The sequence below is a fragment of the Oncorhynchus gorbuscha genome, linkage group LG14, assembly GCF_021184085.1.
Source record: "Oncorhynchus gorbuscha isolate QuinsamMale2020 ecotype Even-year linkage group LG14, OgorEven_v1.0, whole genome shotgun sequence".
NCBI classification, from domain to species: domain Eukaryota; kingdom Metazoa; phylum Chordata; class Actinopteri; order Salmoniformes; family Salmonidae; genus Oncorhynchus; species Oncorhynchus gorbuscha.
In genome coordinates, this window is record NC_060186.1 from 82,993,384 (window position 1) to 83,015,711 (window position 22,328).

General features: G+C 51.9%; 1 protein-coding gene across 1 annotated transcript in view; it reads right to left on the bottom strand.

Annotated features, from left to right (window-relative positions):
- The window catches only part of sec63 (SEC63 homolog, protein translocation regulator), a 58,129-nt gene that overhangs the window by 2,929 nt on the left and 32,872 nt on the right, over window positions 1-22,328 (bottom strand). The window contains exons 8-17 of the mRNA XM_046299214.1: window positions 21,941-22,049; window positions 21,608-21,702; window positions 17,754-17,877; window positions 14,775-14,867; window positions 14,475-14,620; window positions 12,582-12,729; window positions 10,994-11,076; window positions 3,930-4,007; window positions 3,622-3,780; window positions 2,666-2,892 (exon numbers count right to left, since the gene is read on the bottom strand). Of these exons, the coding sequence (XP_046155170.1) occupies window positions 2,666-2,892; window positions 3,622-3,780; window positions 3,930-4,007; window positions 10,994-11,076; window positions 12,582-12,729; window positions 14,475-14,620; window positions 14,775-14,867; window positions 17,754-17,877; window positions 21,608-21,702; window positions 21,941-22,049 (1,262 nt within the window). The remainder of the gene's footprint in view (window positions 1-2,665; window positions 2,893-3,621; window positions 3,781-3,929; window positions 4,008-10,993; window positions 11,077-12,581; window positions 12,730-14,474; window positions 14,621-14,774; window positions 14,868-17,753; window positions 17,878-21,607; window positions 21,703-21,940; window positions 22,050-22,328) is intronic.

Sequence of the window (22,328 nt, forward strand, 5' to 3'; positions counted from 1 at the left end):
CCAACCCTGTTCCTGGAGAGCTACACACCTGGCCAACTCCAACCCTGTTCAAACCCTGTTCCTGGAGAGACACCACCTGTAGGTTTTAACTACAACCCTGTTCCTGGACACAGACCCTCCTGTAGGTTTTACACACACACCCTGTTCCTGGAGACAGACCTTCCTGGGTTTTACACACACACCTGTTCCTGGACACAGACCCTCCTGTAGGTTTACACTCCAACCCTGTTCCTGGAGAGAGACCCTCCTGTAGGTTTTAACTCAACCCTGTTCCTGGAGAGCTACCCTCCTGTAGGTTTACACTCCTCCCTGTTCTGGAGTGTGCAGACGTCCTGTATGGCATGGAGACTAAGTCTGGTCCTTGCGGTCAGCGATGTAGAGCCACCACCACTCATGTTTCTCCTCTGGGTTTACAGGCTGTAGACCAGGGGTGGGTCACCTTCCTGTGGTCTCCAACAGCGCCCTGTCCTGGAGCTGGACACTCTGCTGCAGAGCCTCCCACCCTGGGGGAGAGCTACCCTCCTGTAGGTTTTAACTCTAACCACTGATTCAAACCCTGTTCCTGGAGAGCTACCCTCCTGTAGGTTTACACTCCAACCCTGTTCCTGGAGAGCTACCCTCCTGTAGGTTTTAACTCCAACCCTGTTCAAACCCTGTTCCTGGAGAGAGACCCTCCTGTAGGTTTTAACTCCAACCCTGTTCCTGGAGAGAGACCCTCCTGTAGGTTTTAACTCCAACCCTGTTCCTGGAGAGAGACCTTCCTGTAGGTTTTACACTCCGACCCTGTTCCTGGAGAGAGACCCTCCTGTAGGTTTACACTCCGACCCTGTTCCTGGAGAGAGACCCTCCTGTAGGTTTTAACTCCAACCCTGTTCCTGGAGAGCTACCCTCCTGTAGGTTTACACTCCAACCCTGTTCCTGGAGAGAGACCCTCCTGTAGGTTTACACTCCAACCCTGTTCCTGGAGAGAGACCCTCCTGTAGGTTTACACTCCAACCCTGTTCCTGGAGAGAGACCCTCCTGTAGGTTTACACTCCAACCCTGTTCCAGGAGAGAGACCCTCCTGTAGGTTTACACTCCAACCCTGTTCCTGGAGAGCCACCCTCCTGTAGGTTTTAACTCCAACCCTGTTCCTGGAGAGAGACCCTCCTGTAGGTTTACACTCCAACCCTGTTCCTGGAGAGAGACCCTCCTGTAGGTTTACACTCCAACCCTGTTCCTGGAGAGAGACCCTCCTGTAGGTTTTACACTCCAACCCTGTTCCTGGAGAGAGACCCTCCTGTAGGTTTACACTCCAACCCTGTTCCTGGAGAGAGACCCTCCTGTAGGTTTACACTCCAACCCTGTTCCTGGAGAGCTACCCTCCTGTAGGTTTTAACTCCAACCCTGTTCCTGGAGAGCTACCCTCCTGTAGGTTTACACTCCAACCCTGTTCCTGGAGAGCTGCCCTCCTGTAGGTTTTAACTCCAACCCTGTTCCTGGAGAGCTACCCTCCTGTAGGTTTACACTCCAACCCTGTTCCTGGAGAGCTGCCCTCCTGTAGGTTTACACTCCAACCCTGTTCCTGGAGAGAGCCCCTCCTGTAGGTTTTAACTCCAACCCTGTTCCTGGAGAGATACCCTCCTGTAGGTTTTAACTCCAACCCTGATCCTGGAGAGAGACCCTCCTGTAGGTTTTAACTCCAACCCTGATCCTGGAGAGAGACCCTCCTGTAGGTTTTAACTCCAACCCTGTTCCTGGAGAGAGACCCTCCTGTAGGTTTTAACTCCAACCCTGATCCTGGAGAGAGACCCTCCTGTAGGTTTTAACTCCAACCCTGATCCTGGAGAGAGACCCTCCTGTAGGTTTTAACTCCAACCCTGTTCCTGGAGAGAGACCCTCCTGTAGGTTTTAACTCCAACCCTGATCCTGGAGAGAGACCCTCCTGTAGGTTTTAACTCCAACCCTGTTCCTGGAGAGAGACCCTCCTGTAGGTTTTAACTCCAACCCTGTTCCTGGAGAGAGACCTTCCTGGAGGTTTTAACTCCAACCCTGTTCCTAGAGAGACCCTCCTGTAGGTTTTAACTCCAACCCTGTTCCTGGAGAGAGACCCTCCTCGAGGTTTTAACTCCAACCCTGTTCCTAGAGAGACCCTCCTGTAGGTTTTAACTCCAACCCTGTTCCTGGAGAGCTACCCTCCTGTAGGTTTACACTCCAACCCTGTTCCTGGAGAGAGACCCTCCTGGAGGTTTTAACTCCAACCCTGTTCCTAGAGAGACCCTCCTGTAGGTTTTAACTCCAACCCTGTTCCTGGAGAGAGACCCTCCTGGAGGTTTTAACTCCAACCCTGTTCCTAGAGAGAGACCCTCCTGTAGGTTTTAACTCCAACCCTGTTCCTGGAGAGATACTGCGCCCAGGAACGGTTGGAGGAGCCCTGATCTATACACACACAGGTCTTTTCTCCTGAAGTGTATACTACATCCTCTACTCCCGACAGCGTGAATCGGTGATGTTCGACTTCAGAGATGGGTAACTGCAGTCCTCTGGGGCCGGAGTGGTTCACACCCCCATCGCTAGCAAACACACCTGATTAACCTAATTACATTCTACATCCGGATTCGTTGATTACTGGAGTCAGGTGTGTTAGCCGGAGCAAAGGTGTGACACCTCCCAGGACTGGAGTTACCCATGTGTTCGGGGGAGTTTTATGCGCGCGCACATGCACACGCACACACACACACACACACAGGGGCTGACCTCCTCGTCGTCCCCGGCGATCTCATCCTGCTCCGTGTCGCTCTGCTTGTCACTCTCCTCATCTCTCTCGCTCGGAGAATCTTTGTTGCCCTCCTCTGATTCACTGCCTTTGTCTGACCTGTCCTCCTCATCTTCCTTCGCCACGGCAACCACCTCCTAAACACAAACAGGCATCCATAAACTCAACACGGATTGGTTAGTTTTCCACCAGACCTGGGTTTAAATGCATATGCATTTTAAAGTATTTTTTAGTTGTTTTTTTTTCAAATAATGTGGCTGAATCAACTACTAGTTGATATCAATTTTAAAAATACTACTAAAATACTAAGATATAAAATACTAGTATTTTTTGTATATATTTTTTTTACATATTTAAAATAACCCAACGACCAAACAGACCTCGGCTCAAATGCATAATGAGTATTTAAATACCCGTGTTAAAAATAAATAAAAAACACAACTGTGTTTAAATACACGCCCGAGAGGGTATACGGACAAAATACCACAGCTAAGGGTTGTTCTTGCGCATTACGCGTCGCAGAGTGCCTGGACTCAGCCTTTATCCGTGGAGTATATTGGCCATGTGGTCCAAACCCTCGAGAACCTTCTGCTATTGTAAACTGGTAACGCGATTCAAAGACTGAGAAAATTTGTCAGACGTGGAACGAGTTCTGATACACAACGGCTGTAAGCCAAAATCTGCATTCAGGGCTCGAACCACTTCCTTTATAATTCCAAACTACTAGGAAATGTTTTTATTCAAAGAAACTGAAATAGTGTAAATGGTATTTGACTCCAGGACTGGCACTGGCAGTGAAAGAAGTTCAGATGACTTCATTAAAACAGAACAATCCACTTGAATTAACTCTCTGATTGGCTGCTTACACTTCCTGACACGCTCCCATTGGCCTGTTTGGCCTTGGCTGCTGGCAGTGGGAGGGGCTTCTTCTTGGTGAGTTTCTTCTTCTTTGACTGCTTGGTTTTCTTGGCTGCTTTCGTCTTGTTCTGCCACACCTTGGCTTTGGTTTTACTGACGTCCCCCTGCTGCACACAAACAGGTCAAGTTATGTGTTATCAGTCGTTGTGTTATCAGTCGTTGTGTTATCAGTCGTTGTGTTATCAGTCGTTGTGTTATCAGTCGTTGTGTTATCAGTCGTTGTCTAATGTGTGTGTGTGTGTCGTCAGGTGTGTACCGCGACAGCATCCTCTGTACTGGCTTCCTCTCCGACTCCGAGACACGGTGTCACATTCTGCTCCTTCTCAAACACCTCCTACACACACAGAGAGACAGAGACACAGAGAGAGAGAGAGAGAGAGAGAGACAGACAGAGAGACAAAGAGAGACAAGAGAGACAGAGAGAGACAGAGAAACAGACAGAGACAAAGAGACAGAGAGAGAGAGACAGAGAGAGAGAGAGAGACACACACACACACAGAGACACACACAGAGAGAGAGACACACACACACACACACAGAGACAGAGACACACAGACAGAGAGAGAGAGAGAGAGAGAGAGAGAGAGAGAGAGAGAGAGAGAGAGAGAGAGAGAGAGAGAGAGAGAGAGAGAGAGAGAGAAGAGAGAGAGAGAGCGAGAGAGAGAGCGAGAGAGAGAGCGAGAGAGCAAGAGAGAGAGAGAGAGAGAGCGAGAGAGCGAGAGAGAGAGAGAGCAAGAGAGAGAGAGAGCAAGAGAGAGAGCAAGCGAGAGCGAGAGAGACACACAGAGAGAGACACACACAGAGAGAGACACACACAGAGAGAGACACACACAGAGAGAGACACACACAGAGAGAGACACACACAGAGAGACACACACACAGAGAGACACACACACAGAGAGACACACACACAGAGAGACACACACACAGAGAGACACACACACAGAGAGAGAGAGCGCGACACACACAGACAGAGAGAGAGGGACAAAGAGAGAGACAGAGACACACACACAGAGAGAGAGAGAGAGAGAGAGAGAGACTGTATAGAATTGTTTTTAGAAGGTCACACACTTCATTCAACTATTTGATTTGGAATTTTAAGACTCCTTGAAGTATATAAAAAAAAAACTAATATTTGTTAAACATTTAAAAATGTGGCTTTATTGCTATTAGACCATCCAAACACATCGAATAACAGATTAATTCCATCCATCCCTCCATCCATCCCTCCATCCAACCCTCCCTCCATCCATCCATCCAACCATCCATCCAACCCTCCCTCCATCCAACCCTCCCTCCATCCAACCATCCCTCCCTCCCTCCCTCCCTCCATCCATCCCTCCCAACACTCCCTCCATCCATCCCTCCCTCCCAACACTCCCTCCATCCATCCCTCCCTCCATCCACCCCTCCCTCCCTCCCTCCAACCCTCCCCTTCCCTCCGACCAACCCTCCCTCCCTCCCTCCATCCCTCCCTCCCTCCATCCCTCCCTCCCTCCATCCATCCAACCCTCCCTCCATCCATCCAACCCTCCCTCCATCCATCCAACCCTCCCTCCATCCATCCCTCCATCCAACCCTCCCTCCCTCCATCCAACCCTCCCTCCCTCAATCCATCCAACCCTCCCTCAATCCATCCAACCCTCCCTCCATCCATCCTCCAACCCTCCCTCCATCCATCCCTCCCTCCATCCCTCCAACCCTCCCTCCATCCAACCCTCCAACCCTCCCTCCAACCAACCCTCCCTCCCTCCATCCCTCCCTCCGACCAACCCTCCCTCCCTCCAACCCTCCCTCCATCCAACCCTCCCTCCCACCCTCCATCCATCCAACCCTCCCTCCAACCCTCCCTCCATCCAACCCTCCCTCCCTCCCTCCGACCAACCCTCCCTCCCGACCAACCCTCCCTCCATCCATCCAACCCTCCCTCCATCCATCCATCCAACCCTCCCTCCATCCCTCCAACCCTCCCTCCATCCATCACTCCCTCCATCCCTCCAACCCTCCCTCCATCCAACCCTCCCTCCAACCAACCCTCCCTCCATCCATCCCTCCCTCCATCCATCCCTCCCTCCGACCAACCCTCCCTCCCTCCCTCCCTCCCTCCAACCCTCCCTCCCTCCAACCCTCCCTCCATCCAACCCTCCCTCCCACCCTCCATCCATCCAACCCTCCCTCCAACCCTCCCTCCATCCAAACCTCCCTCCCTCCGACCAACCCCCTCCCTCCGACCAACCCTCCCTCCCGACCAACCCTCCCTCCATCCATCCAACCCTCCATCCATCCATCCATCCAACCCTCCCTCCATCCATCCATCCAACCCTCCCTCCATCCATCCAACCCTCCCTCCCTCCCTCCCTCCAACCAACCAACCAACCCTCCCTCCCTCCCTCCCCCTCCCTCCATCCAACCATCCAAACAACCCTCCCTCCCTCCCTCCATCCCCCATCCAACACTCCCTCAATCCATCCAACCCTCCCTCCCTCCATCCATCCCTCCAACCCTCCCTCCCTCCCTCCATCCATCCAACCCTCCCTCCATTCAACCCTCCCTCCATCCATCCATCCGTCCATCCAACCCTCCCTCCATCCAACCCTCCCTCCATCTACACCTCCAACCCTCCCTCTACCCCTCCCTCCCTCCATCCATCCATCCAACCCTCCCTCCCTCCCTCCATCCATCCAACCCTCTCTCCATCCAACCCTCCCTCCCTCCCTCCATCCATCCATCCAACCCTCCATTCATCCAACCCTCCCTCCCTCCATCCAACCCTCCATCCATCCCTCCAACCCTCCCTCCCTCCTTCCCTCCATTCAACCCTCCCTCCATCCATCCATCCGTCCATCCAACCCTCCCTCCATCCATCCAACCCTCCCTCCATCTACACCTCCAACCCTCCCTCTACCCCCTCCCTCCCTCCATCCATCCCTCCAACCCTCCCTCCCTCCCTCCATCCATCCAACCCTCTCTCCATCCATCCCTCCAACCCTCCATCCATCCATCCAACCCTCCCTCCATCCATCCAACCCTCCCTCTACACCTCCAACCCTCCCTCTACCCCTCCCTCCGCCCATCCAACCCTCCCTCTGTCCATCCAACCCTCCCTCCCTCCCTCCATCCATCCAACCCTCCCTCCCTCCATCCATCCCTCCCTCCCTCCATCCCTCCCTCCATCCAACCCTCCATCCATCCAACCCTCCCTCCAACCAACCAACCCTCCCTCCAACCCTCCCTCCCTCCCTCCCTCCAACCAACCAACCAACCAACCAACCCTCCCTCCCTCCCTCCAACCAACCCTCCCTCCCTCCAACCATCCAAACAACCCTCCCTCCAACCCTCCATCCAACCAACCCTCCCTCCCTCCAACCCTCCCTCCCTCCAACCAACCCTCCCTCCCTCCATCCAACCATCCAAACAACCCTCCCTCCCTCCATCCATCCATCCAACCCTCCCTCCCTCCATCCAACCCTCCCTCCCTCCATCCAACCCTCCCTCCATCCAACCCTCCCACCCTCCATCCATTCAACCCTCCCTCCAACCCTCCATCCATTCAACCCTCCCTCCCTCCATCAATCCAACCCTCCCTCCATCCATCCAACCCTCCCTCCAACCCTCCCACCCTCCATCCATTCAACCCTCCCTCCCTCCAACCCTCCCTCCATCCAACCCTCCCTCCTCCCTCCATCCATCCAACCCTCCCTCCCTCCATCCATCCAACCCTCCCTCTACACCTCCAACCCTCCCTCCATCCATCCAACCCTCCTTCTACACCTCCAACCCTCCCTCTACCCCTCCCTCCCTCCGTCCATCCAACCCTCCCTCCCTCCCTCCATCCATCTATCCCTCAATCCATCCGTCCAACCCTCCATCCAACCCTCCCTCCCATCCAACCCTCCCTCCCTCCGTCCAACCCTCCCTCCGTCCGTCCAACCCTCCCTCCGTCCGTCCAACCCTCCCTCCGTCCGTCCAACCAACCCTCCGTCCGTCCAACCAACCCTCCGTCCGTCCAACCAACCCTCCGTCCCTCCCTCCGTCCAACCCTCCCTCCGTCCGTCCCTCCGTCCGTCCAACCCTCCCTCCGTCCGTCCAACCCTCCCTCCGTCCGTCCAACCCTCCCTCCGTCCGTCCAACCCTCCCTCCGTCCGTCCAACCCTCCCTCCGTCCGTCCAACCCTCCGTCCAACCCTCCCTCCGTCCGTCCAACCCTCCGTCCAACCCTCCCTCCGTCCGTCCGTCCAACCCTCCCTCCGTCCGTCCGTCCAACCCTCCCTCCGTCCGTCCAACCCTCCCTCCGTCCGTCCGTCCAACCCTCCCTCCGTCCGTCCGTCCAACCCTCCCTCCGTCCGTCCGTCCAACCCTCCCTCCGTCCGTCCGTCCAACCCTCCCTCCGTCCGTCCGACCCTCCCTCCGTCCGTCCAACCCTCCGTCCGTCCGACCCTCCCTCCCTCCCTCCAACCAACCCTCCCTCCCTCCAACCATCCCTCCCTCCCTCCAACCCTCCATCCATCCAACCCTCCCTCCAACCAACCCTCCCTCCAACCAACCCTCCCTCCAACCAACCCTCCCTCCATCCAACCATCCAAACAACCCTCCCCTCCCTCCATCCATCCAACCCTCCCTCCATCCAACCCACCCTCCCTCCCTCCAACCCTCCCTCCCTCCCTCCAACCCTCCCACCCTCCATCCATTCAACCCTCCATCCATTCAACCCTCCATCCATTCAACCCTCCCTCCCTCCATCAATCCAACCCTCCCTCCATCCATCCATCCCTCCCTCCAACCCTCCCTCCCTCCCTCCCTCCAACCCTCCCACCCTCCCTCCCTCCATCCATCCAACCCTCCCTCCTCCCTCCATCCATCCAACCCTCCCTCCATCCATCCAACCCTCCCTCTACACCTCCAACCCTCCCTCTACCCCTCCCTCCCTCCCTCCCTCCGTCCATCCAACCCTCCCTCCCTCCATCCATCCAACCCTCCCTCCATCCATCCATCCATCCATCCATCCATCCATCCATCCATCCATCCATCCGTCCATCCATCCCCAACCCTCCCTCCCTCCAACCCTCCCTCCCTCCCTCCAACCCTCCCACCCTCCATCCATTCAACCCTCCCTCCAACCCTCCATCCATTCAACCCTCCCTCCCTCCATCCATCCAACCCTCCCTCCATCCATCCATCCCTCCCTCCCCTCCCTCCCTCCAACCCTCCCACCCTCCAACCCTCCCTCCCTCCATCCATCCAACCCTCCCTCCATTCAACCCTCCCTCCATCCATCCATCCGTCCATCCAACCCTCCCTCCATCCATCCAACCCTCCCTCCATCTACACCTCCAACCCCCCTCCCTCTCCACCCCTCCCTCCATCCATCCATCCAACCCTCTCTCCATCCAACCCTCCCTCCCTCCATCCATCCCTCCAACCCTCCCTCCATCCATCCAACCCTCCCTCTACACCTCCAACCCTCCCTCTACCCTCCCTCCGCCCATCCAACCCTCCCTCTGTCCATCCAACCCTCCCTCCCTCCATCCATCCAACCCTCCCTCCCTCCATCCATCCAACCCTCCCTCCATCCATCCAACCCTCCCTCTACCCCTCCCTCCCTCCCTCCGTCCATCCAACCCTCCCTCCCTCCATCCATCCAACCCTCCCTCCCCATCCCTCCATCCATCCAACCCTCCCTCCATCCATCCATCCATCCGTCCATCCGTCCATCCATCCGTCCGTCCATCCGTCCAACCCTCCCACCCTCCCTCCCTCCAACCCTCCCCCTCCCTCCCCCTCCCACCCTCCATCCATTCAACCCTCCCTCCAACCCTCCATCCATTCAACCCTCCCTCCCTCCATCAATCCAACCCTCCCTCCATCCATCCATCCCTCCCTCCATCCATCCATCCCTCCCTCCAACCCTCCCTCCCTCCCTCCAACCCTCCCTCCCTCCATCCATCCAACCCTCCCTCCCTCCATCCATCCATCCAACCCTCCCTCCATCCAACCCTCCCTCTACACCTCCAACCCTCCATCCATCCAACCCTCCCTCCCTCCATCCATCCAACCCTCCCTCCCTCCATCCATCCAACCCTCCCTCCATCCATCCATCCATCCATCCATCCATCCATCCATCCGTCCAACCCTCCGTCCAACCCTCCGTCCAACCCTCCCTCCCTCCGTCCAACCCTCCCTCCCTCCCTCCATCCATCCAACCCTCCCTCCATCCATCCATCCATCCAACCCTCCCTCCATCCATCCATCCAACCCTCCCTCCCTACACCTCCAACCCTCCCTCTACACCCCAACCCTCCCTCCCTCCATCCATCCATCCATCCAACCCTCCCTCCATCCATCCATCCATCCGTCCATCCGTCCTCCAACCCTCCGTCCAACCCTCCGTCCAACCCTCCCTCCCTCCAAACCCAACCCTCCCTCCAACCCTCCCTCCCTCCCTCCGTCCAACCCTCCCTCCATCCCTCCGTCCAACCCTCCCTCCGTCCAACCCTCCCTCCCTCCCTCCGTCCAACCCTCCCTCCCTCCCTCCGTCCAACCCTCCCTCCCCCTCCGTCCAACCCTCCCTCCCTCCGTCCAACCCTCCCTCCCTCCCTCCGTCCCTCCGTCCGTCCCTCCGTCCGTCCCTCCGTCCGTCCCTCCGTCCCTCCCTCCGTCCGTCCCTCCGTCCGTCCCTCCGTCCGTCCCTCCGTCCGTCCCTCCGTCCCTCCCCTCCCGTCCGTCCCTCCGTCCGTCCAACCCTCCCTCCCTCCGTCCCTCCGTCCGTCCGTCCCTCCGTCCGTCCAACCCTCCCTCCCTCCGTCCGTCCAACCCTCCCTCCCTCCGTCCCTCCCTCCCTCCCTCCGTCCCCAACCCTCCCTCCCTCCGTCCGTCCAACCCCTCCCTCCCTCCGTCCGTCCAACCCTCCCTCCCTCCGTCCGTCCAACCCTCCCTCCCTCCGTCCGTCCAACCCTCCCTCCGTCCGTCCAACCCTCCCCCTCCGTCCGTCCAACCCTCCCTCCGTCCGTCCAACCCTCCCTCCGTTCCCAACCCTCCCTCCGTCCGTCCAACCCTCCCTCCGTCCGTCCAACCCTCCCTCCGTCCGTCCAACCCTCCCCGTCCGTCCGTCCCTCCCTCCCTCCGTCCAACCATCCATCCCTCCGTCCCTCCTCCCTCCGTCCAACCATCCATCCCTCCCTCCGTCCAACCATCCCTCCCTCCAACCATCCATCCCTCCCTCCAACCAACCCTCCCTCCATCCAACCCTCCCTCCCTCCCTCCAACCATCCCTCCCTCCAACCCTCCATCCAACCCTCCCTCCCTCCATCCAACCCTCCCTTACCGCCATCCTCTTCCTGGTCAGGGTGACCGTAACTGTGACGATGGATCCAGCTGTGATGTTATTGCTGTCTTCATCATCCAGGACTGGAGAGACAACAGAAGACAACAGGTTAGAGATGAGACAGTAGTAACAATCCAGGTCTGGAGAGACAACAGAAGACAACAGGTTAGAGATGAGACAGTAGTAACAGTCCAGGAGAGACAACAGAAGACAACAGGTTAGAGATGAGACAGTAGTAACAGTCCAGGAGAGACAACAGAAGACAACAGGTTAGAGATGAGACAGTAGTAACAGTCCAGGAGAGACAACAGAAGACAACAGGTTAGAGATGAGACAGTAGTAACAGTCCAGGTCTGGAGAGACAACAGAAGACAACAGGTTAGAGATGAGACAGTAGTAACAGTCCAGGTCTGGAGAGACAACAGAAGACAACAGGTTAGAGATGAGACAGTAGTAACAGTCCAGGACTGGAGAGACAACAGAAGACAACAGGTTAGAGATGAGACAGTAGTAACAGTCCAGGAGAGACAACAGAAGACAACAGGTTAGAGATGAGACAGTAGTAACAGTCCAGGAGAGACAACAGAAGACAACAGGTTAGAGATGAGACAGTAGTAACAGTCCAGGAGAGACAACAGAAGACAACAGGTTAGAGATGAGACAGTAGTAACAGTCCAGGACTGGAGAGACAACAGAAGACAACAGGTTAGAGATGAGACAGTAGTAACAGTCCAGGTCTGGAGAGACAACAGAAGACAGGTTTTCCCCTGAGAAAAACAAAATCTTATCAATTAAACAAAGACCTTATTCTGTTCTAACAATTGTTTATTGTCATGTAAGGACCTTCTACACAGATGTGGTTTCATGCCAGTATCTGTTCAGACAGCCAGTTAGATGTGGTTTCATGCCAGTATCTGTTCAGACAGCCAGTTAGATGTGGTTTCGTGCCAGTATCTGTTCAGACATCCAGTTAGATGTGGTTTCGTGCCAGTATCTGTTCAGACAGCCAGTTAGATGTGGTTTCGTGCCAGTATCTGTTCAGACAGCCAGTTAGATGTGGTTTCATGCCAGTATCTGTCGGGACAGCCAGTTAGATGTGGTTTCATGCCAGTATCTGTTCAGACAGCCAGTTAGATGTGGTTTCATGCCAGTATCTGTTCAGACAGCCAGTTAGATGTGGTTTCATGCCAGTATCTGTTCAGACAGCCAGTTAGATGTGGTTTCATGCCAGTATCTGTCGGGACAGCCAGTTAGATGTGGTTTCATGCCAGTATCTGTCGGGACAGCCAGTTAGATGTGGTTTCATGCCAGTATCTGTCGGGACAGCCAGTTAGATGTGGTTTCATGCCAGTATCTGTTCAGACAGCCAGTTAGATGTGGTTTCATGCCAGTATCTGTCGGGACAGCCAATTAGATGTGGTTTCATGCCAGTATCTGTTCAGACAGCCAGTTAGATGTGGTTTCGTGCCAGTATCTGTTCAGACAGCCAGTTAGATGTGGTTTCATGCCAGTATCTGTCGGGACAGCCTGCAGGAACTAAAATAGAGTGAATACAAACACAAACTTCAGAGAAGGGGAGTGACCTCACCCTGCAGCTTGGTATCCATGGTGATGGACGGGAAGCTGGCGAGTACGGCCATAACCTCGTCATACTTCTCGTCGCCAAGGAAACGGAGCATGCTCCGACGGTCTGAGTCCTTCAGGCTGACCAGGTCCTGCAGGCTACGCACCTTGTACTGGGGAGAGGTTACTATAGTTACCATACCATAATACACCTTGTACTGGGGAGAGGTTACTATAGTTACCATACCATAATACACCTTGTACTGGGGAGAGGTTACTATAGTTACCATACCATAATACACCTTGTACTGGGGAGAGGTTACTATAGTTACCATACCATAATACACATTGTACTGGGGAGAGGTTACTATAGTTACCATACCATAATACACCTTGCACTGGGGAGAGGTTACTATAGTTACCATACCATAATAAACCTTGCACTGGGGAGAGGTTACTATAGTTACCATACCATAATGCACCTTGTACTGGGGAGAGGTTACTATAGTTAACATACCATAATGCACCTTGCACTGGGGAGAGGTTACTATAGTTACCATACCATAATGCACCTGCACTGGGGAGAGGTTACTATAGTTACCATACCATAATGCACCTTGTACTGGGGAGAGGTTACTATAGTTACCATACCATAATGCACCTTGTACTGGGGAGAGGTTACTATAATTACCATACCATAATGCACCTTGTACTGGGGAGAGGTTACTATAGTTACCATACCATAATGCACCTTGTACTGGGGAGAGGTTACTATAGTTACCATACCATAATACACCTTGTACTGGGGAGAGGTTACTATAGTTACCATACCATAATACACCTTGTACTGGGGAGAGGTTACTATAGTTACCATACCATAATACACCTTGTACTGGGGAGAGGTTACTATAGTTACCATACCATAATACACCTTGTACTGGGGAGAGGTTACTATAGTTACCATACCATAATACACCTTGTACTGGGGAGAGGTTACTATAGTTACCATACCATAATGCACCTTGTACTGGGGAGAGGTTACTATAGTTACCATACCATAATACACCTTGTACTGGGGAGAGGTTACTATAGTTACCATACCATAATACACCTTGTACTGGGGAGAGGTTACTATAGTTACCATACCATAATACACCTTGTACTGGGGAGAGGTTACTATAGTTACCATACCATAATACACCTTGTACTGGGGAGAGGTTACTATAGTTACCATACCATAATACACCTTGTACTGGGGAGAGGTTACTAGTTACCATACCATAATACACCTTGTACTGGGGAGAGGTTACTATAGTTACCATACCATAATACACCTTGTACTGGGGAGAGGTTACTATAGTTACCATACCATAATACACCTTGTACTGGGGAGAGGTTACTATAGTTACCATACCATAATACACCTTGTACTGGGGAGAGGTTACTATAGTTACCATACCATAATACACCTTGTACTGGGGAGAGGTTACTATAGTTACCATACCATAATACACCTTGTACTGGGGAGAGGTTACTATAGTTACCATACCATAATGCACCTTGTACTGGGGAGAGGTTACTATAGTTACCATACCATAATACACCTTGTACTGGTTACCACCTAATACTGGTTACCATAGTAACACACCTTGTACTGGAGGGAGGGTATAGGGAGGAGGGGAGAGAATTACTGTGTTATGGCTCCATCTCAATTGGTCTTACTGCAATTCCTCACAACCTATCTCCTTGCATCCTTCTCAACTCTATTGGACGACTAGATCCAAGATCCCTCGCCTCAGACTTTTTCCTCCAGTGGGTTTTGAGAAGGTGAGAAGAGAGGATGTAAGGAATCGAGGAAAGATGAATTGAGAAAGAGACCTTGTACACACAGAGCCAAACGTTGTCTGGGTGACGGTACCTTCTTGGAGACGCAGTAGCGGAGGTGCTCCTCTTCAAAGTGAGGAAGCTGCAGCAGAGGAGACTTGGACTCCTGTAGACCCTGGACGATCATCTGGGTCAGCTTCATACAGTTCTCTATCGACACCAGCCTGGGGGCATGGAACCCTGCACACACAGGCCAGCATGCATCTGTGTCAGTTTGGTCAAGTGTCTGTGTGTGTGTCAGTCTGCTGTTGGCCAGCATGCATCTGTGTCAGTTTGGGCAAGTGTCTGTGTCAGTCTGTTGTTGGCCATCATGGTGAGTTGACAGTGTGTGTACCTCCTCTGCTGTTGGCCATCATGGTGAGTTGACAGCCCACGTTGACCATCTCCTGGAGCAGAGCTGGACTCTTCCTCACCACAAACCTCTGGTCTGTAACACACACACACACAGAGAGAGAGAGAGAGAGAGAGAGAGAGAGAGACAGAGAGACAGACAGACAGAGAGAGACAGAGAGAGACAGAGAGAGACAGAGAGAGACAGAGAGAGACAGAGAGAGACAGAGAGAGACAGAGAGAGACAGAGAGAGAGAGAGACAGAGACAGAGACAGAGACAGAGAGACAGAGAGAGAGAGAGAGAGAGAGAGAGAGAGAGAGAGAGAGAGAGAGAGAGAGAGAGAGAGAGAGAGAGAGAGAGAGAGAGAGAGAGAGAGAGAGAGAGAGAGAGAGAGAGAGAGAGAGAGAGAGAGAGAGTGAGACACAGAGTGGGCGGGCGGGGGTGCTAAAGGAGCTCCTTAAACTTGACCCCCAAAAAACATCTGGGTCAGATGGTTTAGACCCTTTCTTCTTTAAGGTTGCTGCCCCTATCATCACCAAGCCCAACCTTTTTAACCTGTCTCTCCTCTCTGGGGAGGTTCCCATTGCTTGGAAGGCAGCCAGAGTCCATCCTTTATTTAAAGGGGAGATCAAGCTGATCCTAACTGTTATAGGCCTATTTCTATTTTTCCCCGTTTATCAATTGTTGGAAAAAACCTGTCAATATTCAGCTGGCTGGCTTTCTCGTTGTCTATAGTATTCAGGTATGTAACCTGGTTTCTGCTCAGGTTAAGAATGTGTCACTGCAACCTTAAAGGTCCTCAATGATGTCACCATTGACCTTGATTCTAAGCAGTGTTGTTCTGCTATTTTTATTGGCTTGGCCAAAGCTGTTGATACGGTAGACCATTCCATTCTTGTGGGCCGGCTAAGGAGTATTGGTGTCTCTGTGGGGTCTTTGGCCTGGTTTGCTAACTACCTCTCTCAAAGAGTGCAGTGTATAAAGTCAGAACATCTGCTGTCTCAGCCACTGCCTGTCACCAAGGGAGTACCCCAAGGCTCGATCCTAGGCCCTACGCTCTTCTCAATTTACATCAACAACATAGCTCAGGCACGAGGAAGCTCTCTCATCCATTTACAGTCTTATACTCAGCTGGCCCCTCCCCAGATTGTGTTAAACTCTCTACAACAAAGCTTTCTTAGTGTCCAACAAGCTTTCTCTGCCCGTAACCTTGTTCTGAACACCTCCAAAACAAAGGTCATGTGGTTTGGTAAGAAGAATGCCCCTCTCCCCATCGGTGTTATTACTACCTCTGAGGGTTTAGAGCTTGAGGTAGTCACCTCATACAAGTACTTGGGAGTATGGCTAGACGGTACACTGCCCTTCTCTCAGCACATATCAAAACTGCAGGCTAAGGTTAAATCTAGACTTGGTTTCCTCTATCGTAATCACTCCTCTTTCACCCCAGCTGCCAAACTAACCCTGATTCAGATGACCATCCTACCCATGCTAGATTACAGAGACATGATTTATAGATCGGCAGGTAAGGGTGCTCTCTAGTGGCTAGATGTTCTTTACCATTCGGCCATCAGATTTGTCACCAATGCTCCTTATAGGACATATCACTGCACTCTATACTCCTCTGTAAACTGGTCATCTCTGTATACCCGTCGCAAGACCCACTGGTTGATGCGTATTTATAAAACCCTCTTAGGCCTCACCCCCCCATATCTGAGATATCTACTGCAGCCCTCATCCTCCACATACAACACCCATTCTGCCAGTCACATTCTGTTAAAGGTCCCCAAAGCACACACATCCCTGGGTCGCTCCTCTTTTCAGTTCTCTGCAGCTAGCGACTGGAACAAGCTGCAACAAACACTCAAACTGGACAGTTTTATCTCCATCTCTTCAATCATGGACACTCTTACTGACAGTTGTGGCTGCTTCGCGTGATATATTGTTGTCTCTACCTTCTTGACTTTGTGCTGTGGTCTGTGCCCAATAATGTTTTTACCACGGCGTGTTGCTACCACGCCCTGTTGCTACCACGCCGTGTTGCTACCACGCCGTGTTGCTACCACGCCGTGTTGCTACCACGCCGTGTTAGGTCTCTCTTTATGTAGCCTTGTGTTGTCTCTTGTTCTGTGCGTGCGTGCGTGTGTGCGTGCATGCATGCATGTTTTCCCCGCAGGAGGCCTTTGCCTTCTGGTAGGCCGTCATTGTAAATAAGAATTTGTTTTTAACGGACATACCTAATTAAATATAGGTTCAATAAATAAAAATTGCGAATGGAGGACGCTTTTCCCCTGGTTCATTTTAATGCCAGCCAGGTAGGCTATACTCCTGTTGTAAAGAGAAGCAATGTGCTGAATATTAGGAAAGCTGATTAATAAATATAGTAGGCCTAGCCTATAGAAAGCTGATGGGATCCTCCTCTTTTTAATAGAGGCCATCACTCTGTTTAATCAACCTATATAAATGTTGAGCAACATGAGTTCATGGGCTCACATGAAGTGTTTAATTAGATTTTCTAATACATTTACATTGATGTCAGAGTGATTAGAGGGACAATTTATAGATCGGCAGGTAAGGGTGCTGAGTACCAGGCAGTGACTAGAGGGACAATAGAGTGCTGAGTGATTAGAGGGACAGTGAAATTTGAATGATTGTCAATGAGTGCTGAGACCAGGCGTGATGAGGCAATAGGTGCTGAGTACCAGGCAGTGATAACCAATAGCAGCCCTGGCAGTGATGAGAGGGACAATAGAGTGCTGAGTACCATGCAGTGATTAGATGGACAATGAGACCTCCAGGCAGTGATTAGAGGAGCAAAGACCTGAGTACCAGGCAGTTAGACTGTTTGGGGTTAGCAGAATGGCAGGCTTAAAGAAGCCTTCTGCCGTGACTAAACGGTGAAATTTGAATGTTGTCATGACTTGTGACCGCCGGTGTGGCGGATCAGCTAGAGAGAGAGCCCTGTGTGGAGAGGTTTAACAGACCGAGAGAGACCTGAGACACCAGAGGCCAGGGAGCCAACACCAGTACCCGGGCCTTAAGACTGTATGGGTAGCAGAATGGAGGCTCCTTCTTCTTCACGTTGATGTTCCCCAACTCACGGATCAGCTAGAGAGAGACAGGGAGAGGTTTAACAGACCGAGAGAGACCCACACACAGAGGCCCGGGGGAGAGAGAGAGAGAGAGAGAGAGAGAGAGAGAGAGAGAGAGAGAGAGAGAGAGAGAGAGAGAGAGAGAGAGAGAGAGACAGAGAGAGAGAGAGAGAGACAGAGAGAGAGAGAGAGAGACACAGAGAGAGAGAGAGACACAGAGAGAGAGAGAGACACAGAGAGAGAGAGAGACACAGAGAGAGAGAGAGACACAGAGAGAGAGAGAGACACAGAGAGAGAGAGAGACACAGAGAGAGATAGAGACAGGTCGACAGCAAGGATGCAAACTGGTGAGGAACCAAAAAGGTCTTTGTTGTTGCACTGAAACATGGAATAAATCCCTGCAGAGAGAAATGCAGGTTTTAACTAATTAAACAACACAATATGACCTACATGATCAGTCTCTGTGTGTCAAATCAAGTGGTTCATGTGAACCTAATTCACAGCTAAAAAACAAAGAAATCCAATGTTATTTGTTGACTAGACTTTACTGCAAATGACACTCAAGTCTTGAAAAAACAATCCACTAATATTACAGTTACCATGACAGCCTTTCTAATAGAACACTTGTTGCCATGACAGCCTTTATAATAGAACACTTGTTGCCATGACAGCCTTTATAATAGAAGGCTTGTTACCATGACAGCCTTTATAATAGAACGCTTGTTGCCATGACAGCCTTTATAATAGAATGCTTGTTGCCATGACAGCCTTTAATATAGAACGCGTGTTGCCATGACAGCCTATATAATAGAACACTTGTTGCCATGACAGCCTATATAATAGAACACTTGTTGCCATGACAGCCTTTATAATAGAAGGCTTGTTGCCATGACAGCCTTTATAATAGAAGGCTTGTTACCATGACAGCCTTTATAATAGAAGGCTTGTTACCATGACAGCCTTTATAATAGAACGCTTGTTGCCATGACAGCCTATATAATAGAACACTTGTTGCCATGACAGCCTATATAATAGAATACGTGTTACCATGACAGCCTTAATAATAGAACGCTTGTTGCCATGACAGCCTTTATAATATATTGCTTGTTGCCATGACAGCCTGTATAACAGAACGCTTGTTACCATGACAGCCTTTATAATAGAACGCTTGTTACCATGACTGCCTTTATAATAGAACGTTTGTTGCCATGACAACCTTTATAATATGTCGCTTGTTGCCATGACAGCCTTTAATAATATATTGCTTGTTGACATGACAGCCTGTATAACAGAAAGCTTGTTACCATGACAGCCTTTATAATAGAAGGCGTGTTACCATGACAGCCTTTATAATAGAACACTTGTTGCCATGACAGCCTTTATAATAGAATGCGTGTTACCATGACAGCCTTTATAATAGAACGCGTGTTACCATGACAGCCTTTATAATAGAACACTTGTTAGGTTAGGTTTCTCTGGCTAACTTCGCTAACGGACAAATCAAACCAGTGAGCAAGATACCGTCACTTAACTCTAACAATACTTATTCCACCACACTGTCTCCCGCACCTCAAACTTTCCAAATGACAGTTATTTTCGGTTACAGCTCATGGAGTACGCTTCGTCACCTTCTCACCCCGTGTCCGTGGTCAGGCGTGTCACCTATCTCTTCGATATCCCCCCAATAGCAACCAGTAGTCTGATCCAAAGCCCCCCCCAATAGCAACCAGTAGTCTGATCCAAAGCCCCCCCCAATAGCAACCAGTAGTCTGATCCAAAGCCCCCCAATAGCAACCAGTAGTCTGATCCAAAGCCCCCCCAATAACAGCCAGTAGTCTGATAAAGCCCCCCAACAGCCAGTAGTCTGATCCAAAGCCCCCCCCAATAACAGCCAGTAGTCTGATCCAAAGCCCCCCAATAACAGCCAGTAGTCTGATCCAAAGCCCCCCAATAACAGCCAGTAGTCTGATCCAAAGCCCCCCCAATAACAGCCAGTAGTCTGATCCAAAGCCCCCCAATAACAGCCAGTAGTCTGATCCAAAGCCCCCCCCCAATAACAGCCAGTAGTCTGATCCAAAGCCAATAACAGCCAGTAGTCTGATCCAAAGCCCCCCAGTAGTCTGATCCAAAGCCCCCCCCAATAACAGCCAGTAGTCTGATCCAAAGCCCCCCCCCCCCAATAACAGCAGTAGTCTGATCCAAAGCCCCCCCAATAACAGCCAGTAGTCTGATCCAAAGCCCCCCCAATAACAACCAGTAGTCTGATCCAAAGCCCCCAATAACAACCAGTAGTCTGATCCAAAGCCCCCCCAATAACAACCAGTAGTCTGATCCAAAGCCCCCCCCCCCCAATAACAACCAGTAGTCTGATCCAAAGCCCCCTCCAAAAAAACCTTTTCTCATCAGATCTACAAAAATCAACCAGTAGTCTGTCACCTATTTTGGATTCAACCAGTAGAATCCAAAGCCCCCTCCCCCCAATAACAACCAGGTGACTAACAACCAGTTTGCATCCCTGAGAAACAACCAGAGTCGATCCAGTCAGGCAGACAGAATAACAACCAGTAGTCAGTCAGGCAGACAGAGTCGGATCAGTCAGGCAGAATAACAACCAGTAGTCTGATCAGTCAGGTCTGATCAGACAACCAGAATCGGCAATAACAACCAGTCATCCAAAGCCCCCTCCAGAGTCTGATCCAAAGCCCCCCCCAATAACAACCAGTAGTCTGATCCAAAGTCAACCAGGTCATCCAAAGCCCCCTCCACATCAGATCTACGGCACCTATTTTGTCAACTGGCAGACCCTGAGACAGAACGGCAGTCAGGCAGACAGAACGGCAGTCAGGCAGACAGAACGGCAGTCAGGCAGACAGAACGGCAGTCAGGCAGACAGAACGGCAGTCAGGCAGACAGAACGGCAGTCAGGCAGACAGAACGGCAGTCAGGCAGACAGAACGGCAGTCAGGCAGACAGAACGGCAGTCAGGCAGACAGAACGGCAGTCAGGCAGACAGAACGGCAGACAGAACGGCAGACAGAACGGCAGACAGGCAGACAGAACGGCAGACAGAACGGCAGAACGGCAGACAGAACGGCAGTCAGGCAGACAGAACGGCAGACAGAACGGCAGACAGAACGGCAGTCAGGCAGACAGAACGGCAGTCAGGCAGACAGAACGGCAGAACGGCAGACAGAACGGCAGACAGAACGACAGAACGGCAGACAGAACGGCAGACAGAACGGCAGAACGGCAGAAACGGCAGACAGAACGGCAGACAGAACGACAGTCAGGCAGACAGAACGACAGTCAGGCAGACAGAACGACAGTCAGGCAGACAGAACGACAGTCAGGCAGACAGAACGACAGTCAGGCAGACAGAACGACAGTCAGGCAGACAGAACGACAGTCAGGCAGACAGAACGACAGTCAGGCAGACAGAACGACAGTCAGGCAGACAGAACGACAGTCAGGCAGACAGAACGACAGTCAGGCAGACAGAACGACAGTCAGGCAGACAGAACGACAGTCAGGCAGACAGAACGACAGTCAGGCAGACAGAACGACAGTCAGGCAGACAGAACGACAGTCAGGCAGACAGAACGACAGTCAGGCAGACAGAACGACAGTCAGGCAGACAGAACGACAGTCAGGCAGACAGAACGACAGTCAGGCAGACAGAACGACAGGCAGGCAGACAGAACGACAGGCAGGCAGACAGAACGACAGGCAGGCAGTCACTATTTTACCTGTGGTACTTGGATGTTGTCCGTGGGTCGTATGGTGGCCTCTTTGTTGCTGCGGGGGTCAAACTCAAACGCAGCCGTCAACACCATGGATAACCCTACGACATGAAGTGTGAACAATACTAATATCGGTACCATTGACTAATTCGATTTGTGCCACAAATGCTAGAAAGTTAGCATTTTTGGAAACAGCGGCCAGGCAACCTAAGCCAAAGCATGGGCTACTGTCATACGTGGTCCATAAGACTGTTGACATGGCAAGGAAACAAAATGAGTCATTTTAGTTTTATACATTTGGGTGAAGTATCACTTTAAAACTGAGGTTCGTTAACTCACGTTTCATGTTCATGTTGGGCGTCTTGTACATAAAGTGCATGAAGAGTTGTGTCGTGTTGATTAGAATCTGGTCGCCACTGTAACGTATAGACCGATACCACCACGTACCCTGAGGGGGAGAAGAGCAGGGAGTGAAAGAAAGATTGAGGGAACTAGAGAGGGAAGAGCAGAGACAAGGTTTGGGAAGTTTCCAATACTTCATACCGGTTCCGTCCCATTGGTTTAGTTGTTGGGAGGTACTCAAGATTTTCCATACGATTTCCGTTAAAATACAGTCAATCAACGAAACAGAGGTCATATCATTGGTGCACAGTGATGTCATTACTTGTGGTCTTCAAATCGGTTTCTTTCAGTCAATACGTCCCGCGAAATGGCCCATCACGTTTGG